Source organism: Convolutriloba macropyga, chromosome 14 (genome assembly GCF_964194025.1).
Source record: "Convolutriloba macropyga chromosome 14, txConMacr16.3, whole genome shotgun sequence".
Taxonomy (NCBI): Eukaryota; Metazoa; Xenacoelomorpha; order Acoela; family Convolutidae; genus Convolutriloba; species Convolutriloba macropyga.
Window position 1 is genome coordinate 4,693,338 of NC_134481.1, and position 15,885 is coordinate 4,709,222.

Genomic DNA, 15,885 nt, shown 5'->3' on the forward strand with positions numbered 1-15,885 from the left:
AGTTCTCAAAACTGAAAAAAAGGGCAAAAATCACTACGAGTCGTTCTTGACCTAAGCGAATTTTGATTTCCTGAGGGGGTCGTGGACAACGCTTATGAATTTGTGATATCTACTTGCTATCTTTTTAAAGTAGAATACACGTGAAATCTTACTATTTTAGCTGGACAAATCAAAACAAAGCCTTGTCAGTACTTTTTTGAAATTGCGCTATTAGATTAAATTTTGTTCCTTTTTTTTTCAATTGAACAATTTTCGAGAGCTTGAACTAACATAGTGAAATTTTTTAAAACAGATTACAAAAATGTCAATTGTGTTAAATAGAGCAAATTAAGTGAACAAAATTTTATCTAATAAAGCAATTTAAATTGAAATAGAGTTTGAATGAGATTAGATTATTTTCACATCCGTTCATTATGAACTATGAATCTCATTAAATCCCTTTACAAAACAAGGAGGCTCGGTTATGTGCGTTCACACATTAAGTTCTGACCCCGCTCATCTACATTTTTCACTTATTTGTCTACCAAATGAGGAAGAGATAAAAAAAATAACATATCAACATATCATTCAACAATTTACTAAAAGAATAAAACAATCTACTCTAGAAGGTTTATGAGACCTGTGGCTACCATAATTTGACTACCAGAAAAGACGGCAGTAAAAACTTTAACAATGTGGACCAAAAAAGCATATTTTTTGTCATTTTTGATGAAAAAAGTTTGAATGTTGAAAATTTTATCAAAAATTTTAGCCAAAAAAAACTTCAATCAAACAATTTAGCAACGCTCTTCTATCTCTAACGGTAACAACAACACTCTGCCGTTAAAAATTTTAACTTATATTGAATTATATTAGCGAAATTGTGCCAAATTTTAGCAAAAATTGAAAATGTGAACAAAAACGGTCGAATGTTCACAAAACTTTAAACCTCGATAACACCCTGTAAAAAACGAAAATCGAAAAAATCTTTTTAATTCCGTATTCTACGCTGGACGGGCTTTTCAATGATACCACTCACAATTCTCTACGATGAATATATCGATCGGCCAAAATTGACTGAACAAAAAAAAACCCAGTTGAGTATATAGTTCCTCCCTCCCCACTAAAGTGGGGGTCGGAACAATAAGTTCAACAGCTATTGATATTTCATCTAAAATACACGCTCACTGTCCAATAGAAGTACCTCGATATGAAGAGATGAGGAGGATTTCAGCATTATTTCAATCCATGAAACGGATTTACCTTCAATTAAGGACGAGGGAATATGCGCTGATACTAGATCAGAAATGATAAATTTTCAGTGTTTCTAGGCAAATGGCATACAAGTTTGATGACGAAAATGATTATCGAGGGAAATCTGGCGAATAGAAATCATTGTGTTGTTCTTTTACCTTCTTGAAAGGCTGAGGGATATTTCTGCAAAAAAAATCGATTGTTCTTATTTGTTAAAACACCTCAATAGTTGAAGGATAGTAATGAAATAATCATTCGTAATCTCCGGGATTTTCGAAGAACTTATAACCGTAATGGTGCTTGCAATGTTTGGATTTTCTTGCAGTGAGGACATTTCTATCATGGACATCTATGAAATGTATAAAACTAAAAACCTAGCGACTGAAAAACTATATCGAAAGAATCGATTGCAATGAAGACAGACAAGTATTAAAACAGCTAATAGATATTTCGGAAAAAAATCAAGGATATGAAAAAAATCAGAGATGCGCAACCTTTGCGAAGTTTCTGAAGCTCATTAATTTTTTTTCTAGTTTTTCATTTTAGTAGGTCGCGAATAAGTTCTGTTGGTAAATTTTGGAAATTGTGTGACATGAGAAATGTTGGGGCAGTCATGACGTGTGTGATAGTGTGCCAGTTCCCAGTGTAGTTCGTGGTGTTTGTTTGCTTGATTCTAAAACACCGAAACTTATCGCTTTCAATGGAAACGAAGATTGGGAATGTGAACTACAATTACATTAAACGTGAAGTTTACTAACGAAGAATGTGCAATTTGGTTCCCTAAAAGCTTTAAATATCAATAGCATAGATTTTAAATAGATTGAGCGCGAATTTCTTTTTTGTAAGAAAGGATTAGGATTTTAATTCAAGCCGGTGGAATGTATTTACTTCAGATCGTCTTAATTTATTTACATTGAGACCGTGAAATGTAATTATAAATTTCCCTAAATACTTTTAAGTTTTCTTGATTGGGAACTCTGCTTCCCTTTTCTCTCTTTTAGATTTCAAAAACTGGTAATTAAATTTAAGGTAAGCGTTGTTCAATAGGTTTAATTAAGAATACATGTTTTGAGATTGGCTGTGAGATTCACTTACGGATAAATGCATTTTTGCAACATTAGTTTAGAGTCAAACGACGCCTAATGATAACTCATTTCGTTAGTTGAGGATGCAATTGTGAAATCGCTTTCGTTTCAGACAAGGAAAGTTCACGACACTTAAGTTAAAAGCAATATAACTGCAGTTTTAGGTAAGTGCACCGTGGTTTTGTTCAAGAGCTCGCCCTTCATAAGACAGCCTTGCCAAGTCTATTGAACGATAGCTTTTGGATTTGAGAGCGAAGCACTTTGAAATTTGAACTAATGATAAAAACTTGCGTTTTCTCTTAATTACACCTGGTTATGTGGCTTCCTCAAAGTCCGATATAGTTAAAATAGAGCTTGCATTGCGCTCGAATTGAAAACTATTCAACCTAGTATCAGGGAGGGGATATGTTAATTTTATGTTTGCTTCAGTGTTTGCTGGTTAGTTTTAATCTGAAAGTAATAGTTTTTCTCTCAAAGTAGTTTACAGTTGAATTTTTTTTATAACGTAATTCAATAATTTCTTAGAATACTAAGTTTTCGAGTTTACGCAAGCAATTTTGCTAGAGTAGTGATAAATAGGACTAATTGGATAAGTACCTGGTGTTCAAATTTACAAGATTTATTATGCAGCTAAATTTGAATAGCGACGTCAGTCACCAAATTTTCTTCACGCTTTCTTCCATTTTAGCCCTGTTTCGATCGGTTTCTTAAACACCCATGCAACACAAAAATTATTTTTGTTGAGATTGTGTGAACTAGGTAATGCGTGTCTAGACACCAATTTTGTTCTTCGTATCTGAATATGGTTAAAGCTAATAATCTTTTGTAACTTAAAAAATGAAAATATCAATTATGGATCGTCATTTTCCCCCAAATGGAACAGTTCACTCTTTTCGTTTTTCAGTACAGACTTCGAGCGTATCCATAAGGTCTCAGTTGTTTGTATTGCAATTGTTAAGCATCAACAGTTGGCCAAATATATCCCGTTACAAAAATGCGCTTGTTTGGTAGAGGTTTGACAAGCTGGCAAGTTTTCGAAAGAGCAAATTATGGATATATTGAAATTTTTATGCAGGTATTATAGATCAGTTCGATTTTTTCCTCGAGAATTTTAATATTCCCACATTTTCGGCTTAAGGCATACAATTTCTTTGACATTCGAAAATAAGTGAATTTTTATTTTGTGTGCTCTTACAGGCAGCAAAATTGTCGTGTTAATTCTAAGAAATGACTTAAAAGATCTGGTTGAGAATGGAATTAACTTGTATGAATCGTCTCATTTTTCTTCTAAGAGTTCTTCAGATAATTCTAACAATTTTTAGAGTAACAATTATATAATATTGTAAGAGTAACAATTCCGAGGTCATTTAGAAATGTCTGTTTTTATTCACACCATAAACTTCTGTTGAACTTGAAAAACACTGTCTTTGATCAGTACTGGTTTCTCTGATAATATCTTTTTTATTAATTTATCTTTTATTTATTTTTTTATATATTTTAATATTTTTTATCTTTTTTAATCTTCTTTAATAATAAGACTCAGCAAATTTCATAAAACCGATCATGTTTTTTTTCGGGGGTGATTTTTGCGTCGTGTTTCACAGAGCTGGATTACAAAGTGACTGTCTATACTGGTAACGAAGCAGGTGCCGGAACCAATGCTAATGTCAAGATTACTCTGTTCGGAGAACTGGGTGACTCCGGAGAGGTCGATCTGGATCGAAAGCTGGAAGACAATTTCGAAAGAGGGAAGAAGGATGTGTTTGACCTAAAGTTCAAAGATTTGGGCAAATTGGAGAAGGTGAAAGTTTCACAGGATGGCTCTGGGTTCAGGTCTGCTTGGTTCTTGGACAAGGTTTGCACTTTTTGATCATCAGCTTGGGTCTCTCATTCTCGCACCCCGACCCCCCGACTCCCCTCTTTTGTTTATTTCTAGGAAAAAACTCTGATCCTCATTTGCTAGCATGCAGTTAATTCGCTAATAATTCTCAGCTGAGCTGAGTTTGAAAGGATTAAAGAAACTATTGTTATGTTGTGATGCATAGTAAATTAACCAAGAATAACGAAGACAGTTAACCAAAATGAAAAAAACCGCTTCCATCCTTTCTCTGAGATAAGCTGGTGATATTTTTGATGCAAATAATTTTGAAGTTTCAAGCAACCCCCCCCCCACACCACACAAACACACACACACACACACACACACACACACACACACACACACCTCTGATTCAGTCATACAAGGTTTTACCGCATTTCTCAGATTGTGGTTGAACAAAATGGGCAAAAAACTGTGTTCTATTGCAACCAATGGCTAACAGATGAGGTTGACGAGGATAATTCAGATGCTGAGCCGACAAATGAAGTCACTTTGACAGCAGGAGGAGACAGGCCGCCCACGCGTTAGTAAACTAAAAAATTGTCAGTCACACTTTTTAAAAACTGAAACATGACAAACTTCAATGGTGATCAAACTTCAATTTTTCAACACCAGTCACTAATTTTACTAAGCTGTCTTCAATTAAATCCTCGGCGCGGGTGTTCATTTAAAATGTACGATGATTCGAAATTTTTTGGGACGACTTTCCTCTAGAGTTTTTGCAATTTTTTGAATTTCAAGAGACTTAAAATACTGTGCGACCAAAATGCACTGTGCGCACAAAGAGCAAAATTGGTCATAGACATAATAATAATAATAATTGTGGTTTCTGCGTAATCGCAGCGGAGCAGCATTAGGCCTACAGTAGCCTGTTTTCAGCTGCCCTTTTTCTTATTATTCCCCACATTTCAGACTGATCTTTTTATGAGCAGCATTGCTCTTTTTTTGGTGACTATAGCCACTTTTTTTTTGCTTCTGAAACTTTCACGTGGTACCATCATTGCAGCCAACATTGGTCAGGCTATGGTCAACCTGAAGCTATGGTTAAGTAAGAGCTCATCCTCACACAGACAGCTTCACGGAGGCAGGGGATTGAACTCTCAATCATTGGAGTGTGAACCACACACCTTACCTCTCGGCTATCACGCCACTGAGGGGATCATCAATTTGAAATTAGCAACATATCATACCATTTTTCTCTCGGAATTGTTCGAGATGTTTAGTCTGGCTCCTTTTTCCTGTCATGTTTGTTACTTTGTCCCAAATTAATTACACGAAAAGTTTTGTGTGCTTTTAATTTTTTTCCATAATGTGTTGTGTTCAACAATTTCCAAATGTATTCATATACTGCTAAGTTTTGACAAGTCATGTGTAGTCAAAATCGGATTCAATTTGCTAAACGTGCTTCATTTCATATGTCCGTATAATTAATTTGTCGTTACCTATTTGAAAAACATGCACTCTGTCTCCTTCCGGCATCACTGGAGATCTAAAAAAGAATCTTTTATAAGCTTACTTTCTTAAAATTTATGCACAATTTGGTTTATTGATATAAAAAAGCTCTGACAAATATGGACCTAATAATAGTCTTGTAAGCGCAACTAAAGACTGCTTTTGTATTCGGCAGTTTGGTTCCTCTAATATTTTCTTTTTTGTCACCTTTTTGTCAAACTTAACTTATAAAACGGCTGCTAATTTCACAAAAGCGTGCTAAGACGTTTGGATCAACTACATGCTGCTCAGGGCACTTCATGACGTCTCCCAGCAGGCTGTTAGTCTCTATTATTTTACTTCTTGCTCGCTCTAATGCCATTTTTTAATAGCCGGAAATAGTTGTTTTTATTAGTTGTTTTTATTTGGTTGTCAAGATTCTTGTTAAGAACATATGACGTCGCAGTTGCTTCAAAATCTGTTTTTTGTTCATTCGTTCATGCAATTTCAACTGAATGGCTAGTTTTTTGTTCATTCATTTTTGTTGATTAAGTTTTTGGTCACGCGTGACTTACCTCAATCTCAAGAATGACTTCCTCTGGAAATGACTTTTCTTTACTTTCAATTCAAAGAAATAAGGTCAAGTGAGTGCTTGCTATGTAATCAGCAACGTAATCATGACTGTAATTCCTTGAATTCCTTAAATTTTGACTCAGGACTGGTTGCACTGTTTTTTTCGTCAAAAAGATTTTGCTTTCAGCCACTTTTTTTTTTTAAAAAAATACGTGAAATAAGTTTCTCTTTTATAGGCTAATTTTATTTATTCTTATTAAACTGCTAAATTTTTGCAGCAAATTTGACAAAAATGAAATAATTTGGGCAGGTAAAATTGGTCAATGATTGATTTCATGTCGATATGATAGGAACATGATATCAACATTTTCTGTTCACATTTTTCAGAAAATTAGGCCCACGTAAAGAATTACTTTTTATTTAAAAGTGGTTCGGGTTTCTTTGTTTCCTCTTGATACTCGGATATTTTCTTTTTATCTTCTTTTTCAAACTTGAGTTATAAAACAGCTGCTAATTTCACAGAAGCTTGCTAAAGCATAATTTTTGCTCTGGCTAACTTTTCTGCAATATCAGTTCAGATAAGGTGATGTGCTTGTATGCTTTCAAACGCTCATGTGGCAACTTTCTCTGCCACGCATAGAATCGCGCGAGACTTTTTGCTCAGATATTTACTATTAAATTTATGGTCTTTCCGACAAGAGTTTTAATTGAGCCCTTCAGATATTAACTGTTTATTGCATCGTATTTCTACCCATCATATTTCTTTCATAATTTTAGCAATCGAGTACTCTTTGGACGTGTACACAGGGTCTGTTGACAACGCGGGAACCGATGCCGACGTCTTCATTACAGTATATGGAAAGAGAGGCAATTCAGGAACGAAACTTCTCGACAAATCCGGTCAAAATGACTTCGAGCGGAAGAGGTATGATGCAGATAAATTTGGTTTTTTTTGGCGGAGCATGATTAGTCCCCCGCAGCTGACATGTTTTCACCTGTTTTCTGGACCTTTCACATTATAACTTCCCACTCCCCCTCCCCCCGCGCTCAGTACTAGCCCCCACAATAACTGTAACCGTAAGTAATGCCATAAGGAGGTTTATAATGTTAAAATTTGTTTTTTTTTCCAAGGTGTTTTCTTTTATTGTTCTTCCTTTTTCCACACACCGATTAAATGATTCGAAAAATTAAATCAAGTTCTCATTAAGTAAAATTTGGCGACTGAAGACTTCGGGCTGCAGTTGTGATTACGTAATCGCTTGTCCTTACATAGACTGGGTTACTCAATCAGAGTTTTGTGCTGTTGATCTACGTCCTTTGGCCCCCACTTTTTACCTCTGTAAAATCACGCCAAGAAAATTTATAAAAGTTTTGTCTTGAGCTTCGATTTTTCTTTGATCTTTTTAGCGTTGGCAAATACAAGATCAAGTGCGCCAATTTGGGTGTGTTGGAGAAAGTGAAAGTATGGCATGATGGGTCTGGTCTGGGGTCTTCGTGGTTCCTGGAAAAGGTAACCAATCATAGTAAATAGATATTTCTCCATTTTTTCCCTTTAATTGATAGTTTTATTATCGGATTACAATATGATATATCTTTTGATGACAAAGAACAAACGTTTTATGTTTGCTGTTTATTTACATCTATTTTTTGAATGTCAGCATCATATTGGTGCACCAAAGCCTTTTTTTTGGGGGGGGGGGGCGTGGAGCACGGTGCCAAAGACGCTTGAATGGAAAACAATTTTGAGCCCCTACCCGGCTAAGTATCCCAACCTGCTCTACATCACCCCTTGTAACACTAATACGATAACATATACAAGTTACTAACGGATTTTAGACGTTTCGACTGTCATTTTTGTTTCAATCCAGTGCAATAGCGCTCCTCACCGATTCCCTTTTCTGTTCAGGTTATCGTAACTGGGGGTGCCCCCAAAGTGACCAAAAGTGTGTTCTACTGCAATGACTGGCTCTCGGATGACATGGACGACAAAACACTCTCTCGTACTCTAGTCGCAAAACCCCCTGGTAAGTCTTGTTATCAAATTATCACATAACACTCAACACATTGCTTTGTTCAGCCGAGTTTTTGAAACCGGGTAGATCACGCATTTCTATGCTGTACTTTTCAGTTTTAACGTTGAATGGATTCCCTTAAGGGTTATTTGGAATTCCACATAGCAATAATAAGAAGAAATTACCATCTAGTATCACTGATTCAAAACCGACGAATTTCTTGCAAGATTCTTGCAATATTATACATAATCACACCAGAGTCTTCCGCAATAGCATGTATTAAGATAGGCAATGCATAAAGTCTCTCGCAAGGAGAAAAACTGTAGAGACACTTTTTGTAACTCAATTTTTTTTGCCCAACAATAACGGGTTGGTATAACTTTAGGACTCCTTTACTGTTGTAGAAAGTGTCCCTCCATTTTTATTGCAAAAGTTTTTTTATAATGTTAGTCATCCTAGGGGGACATTTTATAGGTTGCCTATCTTAATACATAGTGCCCCCCCCCCCCCCCCCCCCCCCCCGTGAAACCCCTGTCAGTTTTTTTTTACTGCTCATGTGACAGAGTGTCAGTTATAATAATGCAGTATTTGTTCTGTTTTTTTCCAACAGAGGTGAGCTACAGTGTGACTGTGTACACTGGCAGTGAATCTGGATCAGGTACAGATGCAGATGTGTTCATGCAAGTGTATGGGTCTGAGGGCGACTCTGGAGTTAAACAACTGGACAAAAGTGGTCACGATGACTTTGAAGCTGAATCGTAAGCAAACAGTTGTCGTTATTCAAAATTCAGAGCATTTTTTAAATTTTATCTATTTTGATTCTCTAAATGATGTATGTTCCCAGTGATAAAATTTTGTGCGCCTTGATAAGACAGGAGAAGTTAGGAATTGGAGACGAACGGGCGGAGAGCCGAATGGAAAAAATGAGGCTCAGAGCCGAATTTTAAAATTTCATTGGTCGAATTAAATTATTGGTTACAAATTTAAACAATGAGGCTCGGTAATGTGCGTTCGCGCATTAAGTTTTGACCCCGCTCATCTACGTTTTTCACTTAATTGTTACCAAATGAGGAAGAGATAAAAAAAAATTAACATATCAACATATCGTTCAACAAGCTACTAAAAGAATAAAACAATCTACTCTAGACGGCCTATGAGACCTGTGGCTACCATAATATGTCTACCAGAAAAGACGGCAATGAAAATCAAATAGTTACAAATATTAATTACCACCAAAACTCCTTGTCCATTTTTGAAAACCACTAATAACCAAATCAAAATGGCATCAGATAAAATTTCTACTCAGAAGATTAACCGGCACTTTTTTGAAACAAAGTATGGGACTTTTCCTCAATGCAACTTGGCAACAAGTCGACTAGAAATGAGCAAAAGGGGCAAAGTTTATTAAAACATTGATTTTTTTTTTTAAAAAAAAAGAATTAAATTCGAACTGATTAGAAACATTACAAATCAAATGAAATCATTGAGAGAGTCTTTTATACCTCAATAGAGAGCGAATGAGGCATTTCATTATCCAGGATATGTCATAAGACCACAAAAAGAATGGCAAATACAGGCAAAAACTAAATAGTTGCACGAAAAATTATGCACGAAAACGATGTCCCCCCAATCAATTAAATATTAAGCTGATCACTAAAAACAATAAAGGTCTTCGTTAAGATTGTTTGAAGGTAACAACATTTGTAAATCAAATGACGGCCATTTTTGTGATACTGTGAGAAGAAAACAAAAACCTGCAAAAAAGGGTCAAATATGCAAAAATTACGAAAATTGGTTTTTATGAAAACTGTTTGTTCGAAAAAGAAAGACCATTTGAGGAAAATAAAACCGTTGTGAAGAGCAAATTGTTTTTCAATAGATAAATGATGTGAATTGTATATAGAGATGCTTAGCTACAATTTAACAGAAATAAAATAGCTACAATTTAACAGAAATGAAATTGGCAGATCTCAAAAATCTATCTCTTTTTTTTTTAATTAAAAACAAATATTTTCAAAACTCATAGTCAAAAAATCTTTCGACTAAAAGAGTAGACCGTTTGTCTTGCAACTACTCGGAAAACTAATTGCAACTGTTATTGATGAGACTAAATCTTAAAACTATAAAGTCACATTAAATACAGGCTGAACTAATAAGTTTCACAAACAACTTTACGAAACCACAGTTTTGAAGCCATTAAATTTTTAAGATATTAACCGCGAGAATGAAACATCTTCATTTGCGTCTCCTTTGACCATCATAACGTCCTTTTTTGAAACGACTATCACAAAATGATAACAAAAAGAACCACAAAAACTGAAAAGTATCTAAACTTCACACATTTCTTCTGAAACAAATTGTCTAAGCCTTGAAGACATCATTTAAAACGTTTAAACAACAGAAAAATTATCGTTTGATTCACGAAAACATTAAAAAAAACTCCAAATAATTGGGCCAAGTTACAAAACCGATACAACATTGTAAAATACGAAAAAAACGCAAATCAGAACAGAAAGGGATAAGTTAAGGAATACTATTACTCTTTTTTTTAGAAATTTAATTCGAAAGTCAAAACAACTATTAGCTATTTACCGATATCAGTTGTTAAGTTCATTTGTTTATCTATAGTTGGCCACTGAGACTTTTAATTACAAAATTTGGCGTATGACAACAAAAATTAACAAATAAAGGGCAAAAATAAAAAACTACCAATTTCTGCAAGAGAACGGTGTCGCAGCCCTTCAAACCATATGTTATGAAAACAAAAAATATGTTCAATTTCAAATATTGTAAAGCTTTTTAAATTTAGATTGTTAGATATTCTTACAATTTACCAAAGAAACAAAAACAACAGCAAAAATGGGAAATTATGCACAAAAATCAGAAAATTTTGTATGAAAACTCGTAATACCAAAAGCAAGAAAACCTTCTGTTAAAACAATCGGCCACAAAATTAGTTTGTTTTCTATACTGAGGAAAGGTTGACCGGTTTTCACTGAGAATAAGCGAAATGTTGACTAAAATAGTATAAAAAATTGACAATTTCAAAAAATCACAGAAATTTCCTTAAAACAAATACATCCAATAACATAAGAGACATTAGGTAACAACCGAATGAATAGAAAAAGTTAACTTGCACCTCTTGAGGAAGAAATTTAGAACTTTAAGTTGTTAAATTTAAAAATCAGGCTGCTAAAAGAATAACAATTTAAGCCAAAAGACAAGAATTCAGTTAAATTTTACTAAAACTCTTCCTCAAAGTAATAAAAACCCTTTGGTTCTCTGAAAACAAACTGTATCTACATTCGACCTCAAACTTACATAAATTGGAGTGGTCATTAACGGAGCCGTGAATAAAAAATATTGTCAATAATTAACATTAAAAAAACAAAAGCAAAATATTTTGAAAAATGGCAGTATCAAAATAAAAACCAAAAAGTCTCTGATTCTAAGAATTCATGATATTGTCGAAGCTCTCCCTGATTTTGTCGCGCGCCCAGCAAACCGATCAAGTGTTCCAATTGTTTGAGAATTAGACCAATTGGTGCGTGGATTTCTTCCAATACTAAAAAAAAGAACGATGCATTTTGTATAATTATCGAGTTAAATCTGCAAAAAACGTCAAAGTAAATCTACAAACGTCAAATCCAGAAGACTTTCATACTGCGCCTAATTGAAACTGGAGTTCTTTTTAGATTAGGAAGTCTGTTTTAAGGTTTCTAGGTCACTAAGTCTGGCAAACTTTGACAAAGTGGACCAAAAAAAGCGTATTTTATGCCATTTTTGATGAATAAAGTTTGATTTTTGAAATTTTTATCAAAAAATTTAGCCAAAAAAACTTCAATCAAACAATTCAGCAACATTGTTCTATCTCTAACGTTAACAACAACACTCTGCCGTTAAAAATTTAAACTTACTTTGAATTATGTTAGCGAAATTGTGCCAAATTTTAGCAAAATTTACTGAAAATGTGAACAAAAACAGACGAATGTTCACAAAACTTTAAATCTCGATAACTCCCTGTATAAAACGAAAGTAGAAAAAATCTTTTTGATAACGTATTCTACGCTGGACGGGCTTTGCTTTTCAATAATATCACTCACAATTCTCTACGATGAATATATCGATCGGCCAAAATTGACTGAACAAAAAAAAACCCAGTTGAGTATATAGTTCCTCCCTCCCCACTAACGTGGGGGTCGGAACAATTACAGCTACTGGCGAAAACGGAGTCCCTGTATTTTTTGGATGAAATGGATCCACCAAAGTTATGGTTTTTTTAATAGTGTAGATAATCTGTCGTTTTCGATCACTAGTTTTCCTAACATGAAACGCTCACCAAAAATTGAAGTGTGAAACATTTCTATTTTGGGATACCAATTTTTCGCATAGTGCGGATTTGGTTTAAAAATTTGCTACATGAGTTGAAAAAATCCGCACATACCCAAAATCGGCCCATGGAAATTCCTTTTTGAAGTTTCAAAATACGTTCAATGAAATTTGAAATAGATTTGAACCGCTGAAAAAAATTGCCGGGAAAGGAATTAAAATGCCTAATTGGTTCGTCAATAAGTATTAAATATTTAGGGATCAAAACGAGTGAAGCTCACCGCAAGTGGAATTTAAAACGGACAATGATCACTTTCAAAAATTTTATACCCTTTGGAAAAAGCTTAAGAATGATATAAAGCGAGTTAAGCGAGGAGACTAAGTTTGGAAATTTCATTGGAGGCCAAAATCCGATGTTTGAGATTTTAAAGGGAATGATTGGCAATAGGAAAAGGTAGTATTATCCCCAGTCTGAGCAGTTGCTCAGCAGACCAAAAAAACTTCTGAAAAAGAAGTTGTTGCGAGCGTTTTATTTTTTTTTAGCTCAAGTCATCATCGAAATTGCAGCGAACATTCCTGAAGTTCCATTGAATCTCAAAGTTGATCGCGTCTATCTCTCCGTATGCTCTTATTTTGTCACTTCTCAGGAAATTTTTGGAATGCTTACCAACCTTGTTAACGAAGCTTTGTTAGTGTTTGATAATGAGTAATATACTGGCTGTTATTTCGGTTTCTCTGGGTGCTCTGTTTTTTTTTCTAGTTTTATTTACAAAAGTTGTTTTTCCAGTCCATTTCTAAAACGCAATTTTTTTTGATTGCCTAAAGCAGGATCAAAGCTAGATGGAATAATTCATCGGCCTACTTCACTCCTTAAAGCTTGGAGCGAAGAGGTTATGGATGTGCTATGTTCAATCGTTTTTACAATTGTTTTGAAAAATTTAAGTTGCTTAAGCAATATGGTTTCAGAAGTAAACGAAGCAGCACTGATGCTCTGGTGTATGTGGCTGAAAAAATGCAACAGAAATCAAACAAAACGATGGCCACTAGTGTCTTTTTAGATAGTTGAAAATCTTTCGACAACCTATATAATAAAATACTCCTGCTTAAGCTTGAGAGATATGGTATTCGTGGATGTAGTCTTAAGTGGTTTGAGTTCTGATTACTTAAATGACAGCAACGTGTAGACTTTCTATGCATTGTTTCTTCGTGGAAAGTGATGCAGTGTGGTGTCCCGAAAGACTGTATTTTAGGCCGGCTTCTTTTTCTTATCTATTTTGATGACTTGCCTGGAACATGTCAATAGGTCGAGTTCTTCTTGCTTGCAGATGACCCCATTATGACTTAGCTAAGTTGTTCAGCTTTTGCAATCAGCGAATATCTTTCTCAGATTAACAATTGGATAGACTCCAATAAATTGATGCTCAATTCGTAAGAAAGCAGTACAAAATAATTTAGGTAGTGATGTTGAGTTGAAAAACAAGATGCAAATATTTTGCAGTTTTATTTATTTGCCACATTTTATTTGTACCTGAAAGACTAAGCCTGCAATGCTGAGTAGTTTGCAAATAAGGACTTAATGTTCCAGGAAAAACTGTTTTTTTAAAATTATTTCGGCAATATCCAACCAATCCTCCAATATGTCATCTTGATGTATAGGTGCTGCAGTTTATCCGGACTGTAACCAATATTTAACTAGCAGAAAAATCTGAAGCGTAATACTTTTGCATGCGAAGCGAAAATTTCGAGAAGATTCTCGTAACAAGTTTGCTGCTCACTGTCTTTGGAAATTTGTAATTAAATAATTTACACACTGAAAAATCTCTTGTTGACTTGTTGCAGTTTAAACATGCCAATTTATCATTGAGCTGTACGAGGCTTATATTGAGCTGTATTCATTACGACGCAGAGGTATACCCAAATCGTCACGGGCAGATATGCCCGATGCGTGTATCTTATGTTCATTTTTTACTATGTTAAGACATTGAAAATGGAATAATATTGCGGAAAATAGCTACTTTAGCAGAAACCGGCAAAATGGAAGGGAAATTAGCAACCCGTGTTCGCAAAAGTATCCTAATCCTAGTCGCGAAATACAAGTACAAAATTTATAACCTATTTTTTGCACGGCTTGTATCACGCACCTGCTCCATTTATGTATCGATTTTTCGCACGCAATGTAGCTCGATTTCGCATATAATCCCCAATTAAGCCTAACTTAATTACTACTTATTTAATTAAGTTTAACTTATTACTACTAGTAGTACTTTGTTACTACTTTATTACTACTTATAGTACTTTATTACTACCTTTTACTACTTATTAGTATTATTTATTACTACTTATTAAAATCGGCCAGTCCCACATTGATATGCAAAGCCTTTGATGTGCGAGGGATGTTTCGGAAAAAAAATCAGTTTTTGCGGTTGCATGTATTTAAAGCACTTTAAAGCTTTGAAAGCTTCAATTAAATCTTTATTAAAGTGCTTATTGCATGCTCAAAATGCGCGCAAATAATAGATACCTAAACTGAGTGGAAACGTGCTACAAGACTTGTAACCTACTTTTCGTTCCAAATGTTCTTTTATTTCGCAAAAATGGCGGAACCCCTCAGGGAAAAGTAAGATACAAAGGATGTCTCCTAATTTTGTTCATTGTATGTATCTAATTTTCGAGCCAATTTTACTAAGGCGGAAATTTTGGGGTGTACCTCTGCGTCGTAATGTTGAGGCTTATATGACCTGATTATTCCTTGACGGTTAGATAATTTCGATACTTTTTCATTTTCGTATCGCGCTTCTAAGGTATTTAGCACTTTGTATCAAAAATAATTTAAAAAATGAGTTTATTTTAAAAATTGAGTCCTCACTAGACCTGTTACCCCTCTTCTCCAAGCCTTTGTGTGCAGTTTTTCTGTCATGATGCCGCATGTCCAGGGGCAATTTTTCCAGATTGCCGACTTTTTTTTAATAACAACCCAATAAATTGATTTTTTTCGTATTTCTTTGCTTCACCCAAGGTTCAAGTTTTCGCACTTGTTGGTTCAATCGAGAAATATTGTCTATAGCTGGTTCCAATTTTTTCAACAGAATTGATTGTATCAAAAATTGAAATGGCCATGGAAAAAATTTTAGCTGCATTATGTCTATCCCGTTAATGATTTCTTCGTGGCCGCTTCCACACCATTTTCATAAAAAGCCATGGAATAAAATCAACACCAATTTGTTCAAAAAGTTTGTTGCTCCAAAGACTGAACATTTGGTTGTAAGTATCTTTAGTCTGTCTAATTATCAAAGTCCAAACAACAGGAATTTTGTCTGTCCCCCAAAAAGTATAGAATTTTGTA

At 34.6% G+C, this 15,885-nt stretch overlaps 1 protein-coding gene across 1 annotated transcript in view; it reads left to right on the forward strand.

The window, feature by feature from the left end:
- The first annotated feature begins 3,902 nt into the window (after positions 1 to 3,902).
- LOC142353387 (lipoxygenase homology domain-containing protein 1-like) overlaps positions 3,903 to 15,885 on the forward strand; it is a 180,049-nt gene continuing 168,066 nt past the window's right edge. Inside the window, exons 1-6 of the mRNA XM_075405618.1 lie at positions 3,903 to 4,173; positions 4,582 to 4,720; positions 6,979 to 7,126; positions 7,609 to 7,711; positions 8,108 to 8,225; positions 8,824 to 8,971. Coding sequence (XP_075261733.1) covers positions 8,180 to 8,225; positions 8,824 to 8,971 — 194 coding nt within the window. The 5' untranslated portion in view covers positions 3,903 to 4,173; positions 4,582 to 4,720; positions 6,979 to 7,126; positions 7,609 to 7,711; positions 8,108 to 8,179. The remainder of the gene's footprint in view (positions 4,174 to 4,581; positions 4,721 to 6,978; positions 7,127 to 7,608; positions 7,712 to 8,107; positions 8,226 to 8,823; positions 8,972 to 15,885) is intronic.